The sequence below is a fragment of the Erinaceus europaeus genome, chromosome 18, assembly GCF_950295315.1.
Source record: "Erinaceus europaeus chromosome 18, mEriEur2.1, whole genome shotgun sequence".
NCBI classification, from domain to species: domain Eukaryota; kingdom Metazoa; phylum Chordata; class Mammalia; order Eulipotyphla; family Erinaceidae; genus Erinaceus; species Erinaceus europaeus.
Window position 1 is genome coordinate 30,051,991 of NC_080179.1, and position 13,776 is coordinate 30,065,766.

The 13,776-nt window shown below is 38.4% G+C and overlaps 1 protein-coding gene across 3 annotated transcripts in view; it reads left to right on the forward strand.

The window, feature by feature from the left end:
* DPP4 (dipeptidyl peptidase 4) overlaps window positions 1-13,480 on the forward strand; it is a 105,688-nt gene extending 92,208 nt beyond the window's left edge. For 2 of the 3 annotated variants that reach the window (XM_060177812.1, XM_060177813.1), the window contains exons 24-26: window positions 9,923-9,995; window positions 10,260-10,333; window positions 12,337-13,480. In XM_060177812.1, coding sequence (XP_060033795.1) covers window positions 9,923-9,995; window positions 10,260-10,333; window positions 12,337-12,438 — 249 coding nt within the window. In that variant the 3' untranslated portion in view covers window positions 12,439-13,480. The remainder of the gene's footprint in view (window positions 1-9,922; window positions 9,996-10,259; window positions 10,334-12,336) is intronic. The other variant, XM_060177814.1, reaches the window with a different exon arrangement.
* The last annotated feature ends 296 nt before the right edge of the window (window positions 13,481-13,776 follow it).

Here is a 13,776-nt window from a genome sequence, read left to right on the forward strand (position 1 = left end):
GACATATTCTTTGTATGTCTCTTAATCCTCATTTATCCATAAGATAAGTTTTTCATGCCAGAGGCACTCAGGTTCATCCCCAGCACCACCATAAACCAGAGCTGAGCAGTCCTCTGGTAAAATAAATAAAAGAAAAGAAAAGAAAAGAAAAGAAAAGAAAAGAAATAATAGTAAGACGAAGAAGTACTAAAATTTTCTGAAACATCAGAACCCAGAGCCCTAATCCTGACTCTAGATAATGGTGGATGAGAGTGAAAGTTTATTTTTAAAATCTTATTCTGAAGTCTTTGGACATAGAAACAGAATTAAGTTCAAACTCTGACACTTTTTGTTTATGTATTACACAGTTTCCCAAGATGAACAATAGCCCCAAGATCTCAAGGTGCTTTTCTCTTCAGCGAACTCTCAGGACAGTTGTTATTTATTTATTTATTTATTTATTTATTTATTTATTTATTTATTTTAACAGAAATAATCAAAATTTATTAGAAATTAATTCTACTGTGCAAATGATACATAAAATGGATACTTGGATTTTTATTTTTATTTATTTTGTGGAGGTTAATCATTGATTGCTTGATTGATTGATTGATTGATTTAAGAAAGGAGACATTAACAAAACCTTAGGATAAGAGGGGTTCAACTCCACACAATTCCCACCACCCAGTCTCCATATCCCATCCCCTCCTCTGATAGCTTTCCCATTCTCTGTCCCTCTGGCAGTATGGACCCAGGGTCGTTGTGAGTTGCAGAAGGTGGAAGGTCTGGCTTCTATAACTGCTCATCTCTGGCTTATGGAGGTGGTAGGGATTGAACCTGGGACCTTTGCTAACTCAGGCATGAAAGTCTTTTTGCATAATCATTATACTATCTCCCTAGATATTTAATCTGCCTTTATCTCTTCCTTGTTGTCTTTTTTTGTTGTTGTTGTAGTTATTATTGTTGTAGTTATTATTGCTGTCAGTGTTGTTGGATAGGACAGAGAGAAATGGAGAGAGGAGGGAAGACAGAGATGGGGAGAGAGAAAGATAGACACCTGCAGACCTGCTTCACTGCTTGTGGAGAGACGCCCCTCAGGTGGGAAAGCAGGGAAAGAACCAGGATCCTTAGGCTTTGCGCCACGTGCGCTTAACCTGCTGCGGTTACTGTCCGACTCCCTATCTCTTCCCATAGGCTTCTTCTTCTCACACCAATTCCCCTTCCTCCTAAGCTACCTGCCACTGCAGTGGCCATTTTAATCTCTCCCCTTAGGTGTTCACTGCGTGAGGTAGTCATGTAAATATAAGTCATTTCCTACTGCCAATGGCAACACACACACATTGAGTGCACAAAGTCACTCTTTCTCTTCACTGCACAGATGGCTTAGGAGGACTGTTTAATCCTTCCACGCCAGGAGTCGGGTTTTCTTGGCACAAAATTCATTGCTGGCAATGGACACATTAAAACTGCCAGTACCAGGGAGCTAAAGGTTCCCAGTGTGTTACTCAGAGGAATTATTTGGGCGGGTGATAGTTAAGGTGGCTAGGAGAAAGTAAAGCAAAAGCATTAACTGAATTGTTTTCACTGTGGTAAGTTGCTTCCTCCAAATGTGGAGGAATTGAATCTAAGTACCTATATTTGGTGCACAGCAGGTTTTAGAATAAAGCTGCCCTCCTTTGTTTTTTAAATGAGCCTGTGCTTTTGTCTCTGGCAAGAATACATTCAAAGATTCTATTTTCCTCAAAGGCCCCAGCTGCCCCTCTGGACCCCATCTTCATTCACTTTTCTTCCCCAGGTGGAATTCATTCTCTCTTTTTTTCTCCTTCTCTCCCTCCCTCTTCTACTCTCTGTGAGAAGACAAAGATAATACCTTAGAGGTTTTCATCTCCCTGTTCATATCCAGGGGTCCACAGGGAATATTTTGAAAATAATTAACATGTTATCTGACTGACTGACACTCCTTAGCACAATCAGAATAGAAATGCCCTGTGTATAGTACCCTAGGCCTGATCTTTGTCCATGTTTGCAGCTTAAGAAACATAGGAGTCAGCATTGTAGCCTTTAGAACAGAACAAGATTTTTAATAAAACTCAAATGAGAAAAGAATTCAGAATTAGTCACTGATAACTTACATTTGAAAAAAGACAAACCTATATCACCAATGGAAGAACGTCTTTATTATTATTATTATTAAAAATGTTTCATTTCAAAAAAAGAAAGAAATTAAGAGGGAGGTCTGAGAGTGAAGGAGAGGAACACAGAGAAATGGAGGGAGAGGGAGAGAGAGGTATGGAGCCAGAAGGAGAGAGACAGAGAGAGAGGGAGAGGTAGAGAGTGTGAGAGAAGGAGAGGGAGAGAGACAGGGAGAGAGGGAGGAATGACTGAGAGAGAGCTGTAGCACTGCTTCACCATTTTTTAAAAAATGGAAGCAATTCCTGAAGCCAGACCTTCCACCTTCTGCAACCCACAATGACCCTGGGTCCATGCTCCCAGAGGGATAGAGAATGGGAAAGCTAGTGGGGAGGGGACGGGATATAGAGATTGGGTGGTGGGAATTGTGTGGAGTTGTACCCCCCCATCCTATGATTTTGTTAATGTCTCCTTTCTTAAATAAAAAAAGGGAAAAAATAAAAATAATGTAAATAAATAAATATTATAAAAAATTTGATGCTTCAGGCATGAAAACCATTTGCATAATCATTATACTATCTCCTTTGCCCAACAAGTATACTTTCAAATGATCAGTCACAGGTCTATATTAACATAAAAACTTTCACTGGCCTGGTGCCTATTTTGTTTGTTTCTTTTTTATTAGAAGTTTATTACTGTGTTAGTGAGACAAAACATGTATACAAAATTTGGGGGAAGAAATAAGGGAATGAGGAATAAAGTGTGAACTAAAGTATGATGAGGTATCCAATACATATGGTAAAGACTAGTGGTTTCCAGATTGTGACTTTAGAGTCTCAGAAACTCCTTATCTTCTGAACATTTAAAGAGGGAAAATCAAGTGTCTGCAAGTTAAGATTCACCTTTAGCCCAAGGATGGATCCAGTTTCATCTACTTCATTCACTGATTGTTTGTGCCTATGCTCAAATACCTACTAGTTCTTTACATGGATTATTAGGCTCAATTAAATTCTCTGAGAAATGCTCTAATTATTAGTATTTTACTGACACATAAATTAAAAAGAATTATTAGAGAGAGAGAGAAACAAAGCTTCACTCTAGCATATGTGGTATTGGGGAGCAAACACAGAACTCATGCTTTAGAGTCCAGTACTTTATCCATTGTACCGCCTCCCAGGCCAGGGTAATAGCTCAGCATTAGAGCACAGGACATGCATGCCTGACATCCCAAAGGCTCAAGGTTCAATTTTAGACCATATGACATAGCTGACCAGTCTCTAATCCTCCCACCCCACCCCTCTCATAAAAAGTATAAAATACATCTTTAAAATATTATTAACAAACCACAGGGGTTAGGGACTTTGTAAGAGACAGGGTACTAATCTGAAGCCAGTGAAGAAAGATTGATTGGTCCAGGAAGTAGTGCACCTGATTAAGAGCATACATCACAGTGTGCAAAGATGCAGGTTCAAGCCCCTGGTCCTGACCTTCACAAGTGGTGAAGCAGGGCTGCAGGTGTTTCTCTCCCTTTCTGTATCTCCTCCTCTTTCAATTTCTCTGTCTCTATCCAATAATAAATAAAAATATTAAATAAAAAAACAGAGATTTTAAAAAAAGAAAGAAAGATTAAGGACAATGGAAAAGAGGAGCATAAAGATTCTCTGTAGGTTACATGAAGGGACAAGACAGTAGATACATGAATAACAGGAAGAACTGGTTTTCTGGGATTTTCTAAAGCAGTTCAGATGAACCCAGAGATAACATGGAAGAAGGACTGTAAGAAGAGCAGACCAAAATGTGACCAATAAGGTAGGGCATAAGACTGGGGAGAGAATGACTTATGAATATACACACAGAGAAGTATAAGATCAAGGGCAAGAAAAATGGAACCCAAGTCCTAAGCCTTGTTGCCAAGAGAAGAGGGCAGCCTGGAACACACAGAAGGGACTGATTTAACTTGTAGAGGAGATTTATTTTGCATTTTGCTCAAAATTTGATAGGCTTTTGGCAAGTGTATGAAACAGTCATAGATTTGGCAGTCTTCTACTAGCAGATTTGAAATGTTCAATCCTTAAGAACTGCTGCATCGTTAGGTTATGCAAAACAGGGTGCAATTTTGTAAATATGCCATCTTGTACTGATTTGACATTTGTTCTATTATCCCAGAATATGCCAAAGGGAGAGAGACCTTCAGATTTAAGCCAAACCTTAACTTGTTTGTTGAGTGCTGATAAAATGTTGACTGCTGTGTGATCTTTAAAGAAGCCAGTGTTGCTTGCTGAGGCCTGAGGTAGAGCCCCCTGTCGGGTTGATGGGAGATTTTCCTTGGCACCTTATGGGTACAGTTGTTTGATAGATATAAACAAGAAAAACATCTGATATAGCTGCTTAATTTTATTTTTTCTTAAATATTTTCTGTGGCCTCTGTTGTGGAATTAATGGTGCTTCACCATATAACATAATTCAGTATTATTTATGAGACTTTGGTCCTATGAATGAAAATGCACAGAGTAGGTTGGTACATCCAAGGCAGTATTACATTGAAACACTTGGATTGACCATTGGACCAGTGACTATTTACTCTTTCTGTTTGAGTTTGGAGAAGGCCATGCATTGTCTGGCTGAGATATAAATATAGTGACTATAAAGAGGTTACACTTTAGAGTTAGACAGATAAGCACACCAGTTATTTCTGCATGAGACTGGGAAGTTTGGTTAGTCTCTGTGAACCTCAGTTTCTTCAATTAGTTGGGAGTAATTAGAATCACCTCACAGGGTTTTTGAATGCATTAAATGAAACACCTATGCTTGCCATGAAGTAAGCTTTCAAAACACGGCAGCTACTGTCACCATCCTCAGGAAACAAAGAGTCTTTATGGTCTGTAGATGGCATTAGGTGTAGCTTAAAATTTGTTAAGCCTTCTGTTTCTTACTCTTATCAGCTCTCTTTTATTTCAAAAATACAAAGATTTGTTTGTTGGAAGGTAACTGAGGAACCAGCATGATTCAACAAGCAGCTACAGATGGTTCTTCTTGGGGCTTGAAGGAAAAGCTCCTTGCAGAGATGCTGTAGAATCGGCACTGCCACTGGACCAATCCTTCCCACTTGTCTTTGCCAGACTGTTGCTGGCAGCGGGGCTCTCCGGAAGTTTCTAGCCCCAGGAGAGTGCCAACGGCACCGCCATTGCATCCTTGCCCACTTATCACTGTGAGCTTCCTTTTTAGTAGTTGGTGATAGACTATTCAGCTTCTAACTTAGTCATCCATTTCCTTTTTTTATTTCTGTTTCCATCGATAGGCAAATGGGGACTATCTATATTTTGGTGGTTTCAAATACCCCAATAAAATTAGTTCGTGTTATTAAGCATTCCTCACATTAGTGCACACAGCTCTTTCACTGGCTGTAGATGCTGATTTTCATTCGTTAAAGTGGGCCACACGATGGCTGGTCAAGAGTTTTGACTGAGAAATCCTAATTCTCACTCTGAAAGGGAATGAAGGAATGATCAGAGGTTCTAGAGGGAAGATGCCCCAGCTGCCATGCTTGCGGGGTGTGGGGTGTGGGATATGGCCTGCAAGCCTGCAAGTGGCTGTGTGCCTCCATGCTACCCTTCTTCATGGAGTAGTCCCTACTGAAGCTTCTCCCAGTAAGCTGGGGGGAATGTATATTAGAAATGGCACATAGATTTTACAGTTGCAAGGGAAGCTTTTGTTTTATTTTTCCCTTGCTGCATTAAAGTATTTGTCTTTCTTTCTTTGTAGTGTAATATTGTTAATGTAAAACAATTTGCATCATGACACTTTTATCACAGTTTTCGTCTTTTTCTCAGTATGTTGCATTTCTCACCATGTCTAGTTCATCACAGCTACAGTGTGTACATCACAACATTTATCTTAGGCTCAGGGTTTTACTTGTTTATAAAAATTGTCTTCTTTCAGCCTGTATTCACTCCATTTAAGGAGGGAAAAAAAAAAAAAAAAAAAGGCAGCCAGAAACTGTTTTGGTCCAAACTCCAGTAGTTATCACATTCCTTGCTAACTGTCCTGCGTATTTATATGTCTCCTAACTATTACTCTACGTTTCAATGACATTTCTCAGTTGTATGATTTAGGGAGGTTGTAGGAGCAGACTTTGCTGTTCAAGTTGCCAAGCATGGAAGGCCTATGAGGCTTTTGGAGGGAAGGGGAGGGGAGGTGACACAGCTGTATATTTGGGTCATGCTAAAGTGTCAAATTAACTATTTTCTGCACACAAAGAGCTAGATTTTGTGTAGGGAGAAACAAGGTGGGAGAGCACAGCGTGTGATCAATGACACTGTGAGCAGAGCAAGGCCAAGTAAAAGAATTGTTATGGAACACTGACGCTGCACCTGGACCTGGGGTTTGAGCTATCAATGCTTACACTCAGTGTTTCAGTCCCAGTCTCTCCAGTTTCCTGTTCTGAATCCAACACTCGTTTTAGAGATGACTTGCTGCTGCCTTTTCTTGTCTGGGGGGCTAAAAATTGCTCAGTACACTAATGCTGCAACAAGGTTTTGCATCATCTGCACAGTCAGAACACATGTCTCCCAGTCCTCATGGGGCTGTGCAGATTACTTCCATGTGAGAAAGCCTGGAAAGGCAGAAGCCAAAGGGTGCACATCAGAGCTGTGTTCTAAGTTCCAGGGCAGTTGATTTCTACTGTACCATTGATGTACCATGTGTGTAGCACAGGAGGTGAAGAGGGGTTCTGCCATCAGACTTTGTGATTGGGTCTGATGCTTTCTATGATAAAGTGGACTGCAAGTTACCAAATCCCAGTTTCAGTGTGTCATGTGGAAAGCAAGATTGGTGATTAATCAATCTCACAAGAATGCTATGAGGATTAAATGGAACAGTGATTTTTTTTAAATTAACTCTTTGATGATTAGTATGGTGACTGGCATGGAATAAACATTCAATAAACGTTAGTCATTATTGTCAATGCTATCATTCAGTGGTTGAAAGTAGGCAAAACCATATCTCAGTAGAAAGATATGAAAGAGAATATTTTATTCCATTAGTTTCCACTTGTCCCTATGAAGCTAAGACTATAGTAAATATCACAATTTGAGAACGTTTGTTTTCTTAATTGGCATTTAAATGTATTAGGTGCTAAAGATAATGAATGATATGTGTATGCTTCATCATAGATATACAGGTATTTAGCATGGGTCTGATTGTTTTGTATACTATATATCAATATATTGGGAGGCCAGGCAGTGGCACACCTGACTGAGCATTTGTCACCATGTGTAATCTGGATTTGAATCCCCACTCCCCACCTGCAATGGGGGGGGGCAGTGAACAGGTCTGTAGGTGTCTCTCTTTGCTTTACTTCTCTGTTCTCTATCTTCTCCTCCCCTCTGAATTTCTCTCTATTCTTTCCCCTTACATCCCCCAAGAGATAAAAGGTCATTGGTATCAGTGAATTTGTTGTGTCCCAGCAATAACCCTTGTGACAATTGAAACAAAGAAAATGTATTTATATTAAATAGATGTAAAAAAAATTGGATGGAAGAATAAATTCTGGGATTGGTGGGTTCATAATAACCAGATTAGAATATCACTAGATCAAAGATTAGAATATCTCTAGAGAAAACATTCCTTAAAATAATGTAAAAGTATGGCTTGTATTAAGTTTGGAATGATTATTCTGAGAGTTCACAGGTAAATTGTCAGTTTGGGTCATAAATACAAAACGGTCAAAACATGTAGAAACTAGCTTGCATATGAGTAGGAATGCATTTACACTAAGTTTTCAAGGACAAGATGTCCTTGAGGTCATCCCTTAACTAAAACTTGTTGGGTGACTCTGTCCTAAAAGCTGTGGGTGGTCAGATGGTGGTGTACCTGGTTAAGCGCACTTACAGTGTATAAGGACCTGGGTTCAAGTCCCTGGTCCCCACCTGTAGGAGGAAAGCTTCACAAATAATAAAGTAGGGTTATAGTTGTCTCTCTGTCTCTTTCCTTCTCTATCTCCCTTTTCCTTCTCAGTTTCTCTCTGTATCAAATAAATAAATAAATAAAATTTAAAAAAATTGTAGACAGAGAACTTTTTTCAGAAATGCTAATTTATATCATTCTCACATCAACAGCAGTAATTTAAATTTAAATGAAAAAAGCACAAAGAAGAAAAAATCATGGCTCTTGATTCCTATTTCTGTGAGAAAGTGTAGTTATTCTTATTCCCACTTTACAGAAAAATAGGCTCAGAGAAAAGCTTGTCTCCAGCCTCCGAGCTCACTGATATTGAAGCTTGGGACTAGAACGTAAGCACTCTGGCATTAACTCAGTTCTGTTCCTTGTAGACCGTAAGAGTTCACATAAAAAATGTTAAACTGTAAATCATCTTTCCATCACTAACATGTTACTGAAAATGAAAAATAAGTCAAATAATGGGAAAAATCAAGCTACTGTGATCCACATTACAGATAGCCATAAAATACAAACCTTAGCTCTCATAAAGTAGGGTTTGAGATATTAAGATGCTTCATGACTGGCTTCTTTAAAGCCCATAGAGAAGACCAGGGAGGTAGCTCAAGATGCCAGAGCAAAGGATTTGCATGTCTGAGGGCCCAGAGGCCCCAGGCTTAATACTTGGCACCACCATACACCAGAGCTGAACAAGCATGTGCATATCTCACAGAAATAAATATTAAAATAAGCTTCCCTGTAGGTTTTACCAATTAACTTAATTTCTGTTATCTTTCTTCTATTATCTTGCCAATTCCATAGCAAGATAATAGACGTTGACTTGGTCCAGAGGCATTACAATGTTATATGTTGTTATTTTATTTATTATTTTTATTAATCAGTGCATAGAGACTGTCAGAAATTAAGAGAGGAGAGATAGAGAGGGAGAGAGACAGAGAGATACCTGCAGAACTGCTTCACCATTTGCAAAGCTTTCCCCCTGCAGGTGGGGTTATGACGTTATTTTATTTCAGCTTGGTGAATATCTCAAAATTCAGACGTTCTGTTCCAGTATTTTGAAGGTTTTGCTATCTGTATTCTAGAAGTCCTGTCAGACAGAGACCACTATTCAGCCTTCAAAAAGCCTAGCTCTCTGTTTTTCAACCCACTTCTGCGATTTGGGAATGATTTAATTAATAGACACATTTTCTCCAATAAAAATCAAGATTGATTTAGAAGTATTTTCTAACAATCTACGTATTTTTCTAAGGCCACTCTTGATCTTTTCCATCCCTTCCCCCTCAGGTATGTTATGTTTGCTTAGGTTTTAAACATCTGTTCCAAAAAGAGGTAATACTGGTTTATCATTCAGATCCTAGCAATGTGAACCAAAGTTTACATGACATATTGCAGAGTATGTTTAGTTGCAAATGCTATGTACAGACTCTTTGAAATGTAGCATGTATGGCACCATGTGACACATGGTTGCCATGGCAATACACTTTTTGGCTGAACTACAACATAAGCTCATGGAACATACATTGCTAATATGAGACTCTGCCCTGTGCTAATGCATAGGACACAGCCAATCTGGGATCTGGGAATCAAGGGGTTTTGCACGCAGTCTGGGAGGCAGGTGCCCTCTTCCTGCATATGCAGGGAAGATGTGGCATTCTCCCTTTCCAGCTCTGCTTCCCAGGCATAGGGCATGCTGTGCATTCTGCCATGCATGGAGACAGCATTTGCTTGAATATCGGTTTGCTATATTTTGTATCAAAGGGGGCCCCAGCTGAAAACATTTTATTTTGTAAACTGAAGTGAAAAATCAGTTTATGGCAGATCTTTTTTTGAATAATGACATTCTTTTTCCCAATTCCAGAATTCAACAGTCATGAACAGAGCTGAAAATTTTAAACAAGTTGAGTACCTCCTTATTCATGGAACAGCAGATGGTGAGTTTCAGTTAATTAGACTTTTTAGTATCACAGACAGGTTTGCAATTTCACTACTGACAAAACAAAAGCATGAGGGGCAAGACTGTTACATTTACTTCAATAAAACAGTGTTGCTTTCCACAACTCACTTGTCTTAGGCTAAGTGGGATGCTGAGTCCTAGAACTTCAAACAAGTCCCTTTCTTCTTGTACCTTTTTCATCCTTTAGTATCAGACCACTTGTGTTGCTGTTAGTTACTTTATGTTTCATATCTCTCCACAGATAACGTGCACTTTCAACAGTCAGCTCAGATCTCCAAAGCCCTGGTAGATGCTGGCGTGGATTTCCAGGCAATGGTATCACACATAAAACTTTTTGTAAGGGGGGGAAACTTGGGGGACAGGGTGGGGAGGATGAGGAGCAGGATAATGATTTCCACTCTCCTAGGTACTTCTCACAGAGCCCCAAGAGACAGAGAAGGAATCAAAAGGGTTTTTATTTTTCAATGCAAAATTGGAGAAGTGCTATCCTTGAGCCTCACACAAAGTGAAGTTCAATAATGTTAGAGACTTAAGGGCTGCAAAATACATTATTGTACTTCCTACAAATGAAAATGCACTCTCTCCTGTTCATATGATTGTTTGATCTTCCCTATTTTCATTCAAAAGTAATCACTTACCCAGTAATTGTGTAGCAGAGTAATTCTAAAGTGAAACCAGCTTGATAATAACTCAGTTCAGATATGAAAATTCATTTCTGTTTAGTGTGTAGTATTATAACCATTTTAACAGTGGCATATTAACAATCAGTATGCCTCAATTTTTTTATTTGATTTTTTACTTATAAAAAGGAAAAATTGACTAAGCCATGGGCTAAGAGGGGTAAAATTACACACAATTCCCACCACCAGAACTCTATACCCCATCCCCTGCCTCAGTTTTTGCTAACTGCCATGCTTTTCTTAAACAACCACAGACAATAAACAATTAAGCTTATTTTATAAAGTCAGAAATGGCTATAGCTATTGCTACCTATACAGAAAAATGTTTCTAGTTATTAAATCAAATTCATGTTCTGAGCACAAAAATCTGCCTTTTCGGATCAAGAAGAAAAATGAATGTTTATAGGTCTATATATATTTGAATGTTTATTTATGTGTACATTGTGAGTGTTGCACTAAAAAGCTTGCCTTTCTTTACCCTCACCACTCATGCTTTGCTCTGTGCTCAGTTCAAATGGTGTGCACTAAATGTCAGCTGGTGAACCATTTGTTGCCATAAAGAAATAAGTAAATAATCAACAAATCAGTCCTTTAGATCATATTCTTACAAAGAGTTGAGATTCATTTTTTCACTACTCAAAGGAAAATACAGAATGGTACCTCAGTTATGCAATTTTTAAGTTAATTTCTGTCTTCATAATATATGTTTCCACTTGTTTAGTGTGGTAAGAGTTAATAAAGTTTTGCCTAACATCATCATCTCTGACTATATAAGTGTCAGACATACAGATAAAAAAGTATCAGCAGAAAATTATGTTTACTAATAATACATTTGACTTTTGACTTCACTTATGTTAAACACATATATGTGTATATAGATAAATATAGGTTTATATTTTGAGGTACTTTAGTAACATATTTAGAAAAACTGCTTTCAAAATACTTTTATTTTTATACCATTTATTTTACAGCAATATATGAGAAATTTAACACTTAAAGAGTTAACATTAGGGGGCCAGGTGGTGATGCACCTGGTTGAATGCACATGTTATCATACTCAAAAACCCAGCTTGAAGCCCTCAGTTCACACCTGCAGGGGGAAGCTTTGCAAGTAGTGAAACAGTGTTGCAGGTGTCTCTCTTTCTCTCTCCCTCTCTCTGCATGTCCTCTTACCCTCTCAATTTCTGGCTGTCTCTAGCTAATAAATAAAGATAATAAAAATAATTTTAAAAGGAGTTGAAATTAGTAGGGCTTAATGGAATTAATATTTCTTCCTGTGTATGACATATTTATCCTTTGAGACAAATCTGAAAATTGATTTGAATGCTTTAATTGGAATACACATGTCCTCAAAGCAAATGTATATCTATTTTAATGCAGGAAAGCCTAATTCACTGTGTTATACAAATACTTGCAAAGGATGGTCCACGACTTCTGTAGGACAGAGTAAGCCCAGGATTAGCTCTGTGGGCAAAATAGGTATGCTTTGTCACCACATTTCAATTTTTAAATAGACTCAGGAATTAAAACTTCCTGTTTATACCAAGGATGTGTCTGAGAGTTCATCTGAATTGATTAAGTTAAAATAAGAATATAAATAACTTCCTAATTTTGAGCCTTCTCTCTTTCTCTCTCCAGTGGTACACGGACGAAGACCATGGGATTGCCAGCAGCACAGCACATCAGCACATATACACTCACATGAGCCACTTCATCAAGCAGTGCTTCTCTTTACCTTAGCGCCTCAAAACAGCATCTCATGTACAACATTAAAAACCACTTTTGTTCTCTTACTCAGAACTTAACTGCTAAGATGATGTATTAAAAAAAATACCACTCAATCAAGACATTTAAAATTACCTTTATTCTCAAATTTCATCCCAATAGCCACAAGTCAGGTTTTTTATCTTCAGAATGGATTATTACCTCACATAAACTTGAATTATTCCTTCCGTTAGTATTTAAGATAATTTCCACTTCAGTTGCTGAAACAACGTATGCGAACTGTTTTTTTTTTTTTTTTTTTTTTTCTTTTTTTTTTTGTGGGAACTTTACATAGGTTCCCAAGTAGCATTTATTATTTTTTTTTCTAACTGGGCTAGTCCAAATCTTGTTCTTTTAAAAGAAAGGCAAAATACGGGCAGTGACGTCACTGATACAGTGGTAAGCAGAGAGGAGATAGGGTGAGACGCAGCAGGGCATAGCTCCTAACCCATGTCCAAGAATGCCAACCTGATCAGCCTGCTGTCAGCATCTTCAAAGAAGAGCTGTTCACAGCCATACTGGCAGTTTTCTAAGAAAGACGATTCAGTCTCAGGAAATCATATATGCAAAGCACTGACTTCTGAGTAAAACCACAGCAGTTGAATAGGCTCCAAGGTAATGAGGGAAGCTGTCAACAATGCAAGGCCCCCAGGTGTCAGTTCTGGCTATAGGTGCTACAAAAACATAGCAAGGGTGAGGGGAAAGAACTGTAAATTTGCTTTTAAAAAGCACTGATGTTTCCCAGTGAAAGAGGCAGCTTGGAACTGAGATGTGAACACATCAGCTTGCCCTGTTAAATGATGAAAATATTTGCATTACAAATCCTAACTTGAAGGCATCCTTGCATCAATTTTTCTTATTTCATTTTTGAGAGTTTTAATTGTAATAATGTTTTAACTTCATTGGACTTGTTTTTTAAAGTTGAAAGTAAACTAGAATTGTATGCATTACTTTTTCTATTCTATTTACTGGAGAATTTCTTCTGGTCATTTAATAAATGCACCTTCATTTTTTTTCAGAGATAAGTTTTATATCTTGAATCAAACCTAAACTACATTGGCATATGGACACATTTATCCAGAAAATTTCTTGTTTATTTTCTTCGTTATCCCAAATTGTCTTGTAAACATGGAAAGAGTCCAGCTTTTGTAAGATATTAAACGCACATGGGGATAGGGCAGTAGAGCAGCGGGTTAAGCGCATGTGACGCAAAGCGTAAGGATCCTGGTTGGAGCCCCCGGCTCCCCACCTGCAGGGGAGTCGCTTCACAGGCAGTGAAGGTGTTTGTCTTTCTCTCACCCTCTCTGTCTTCCC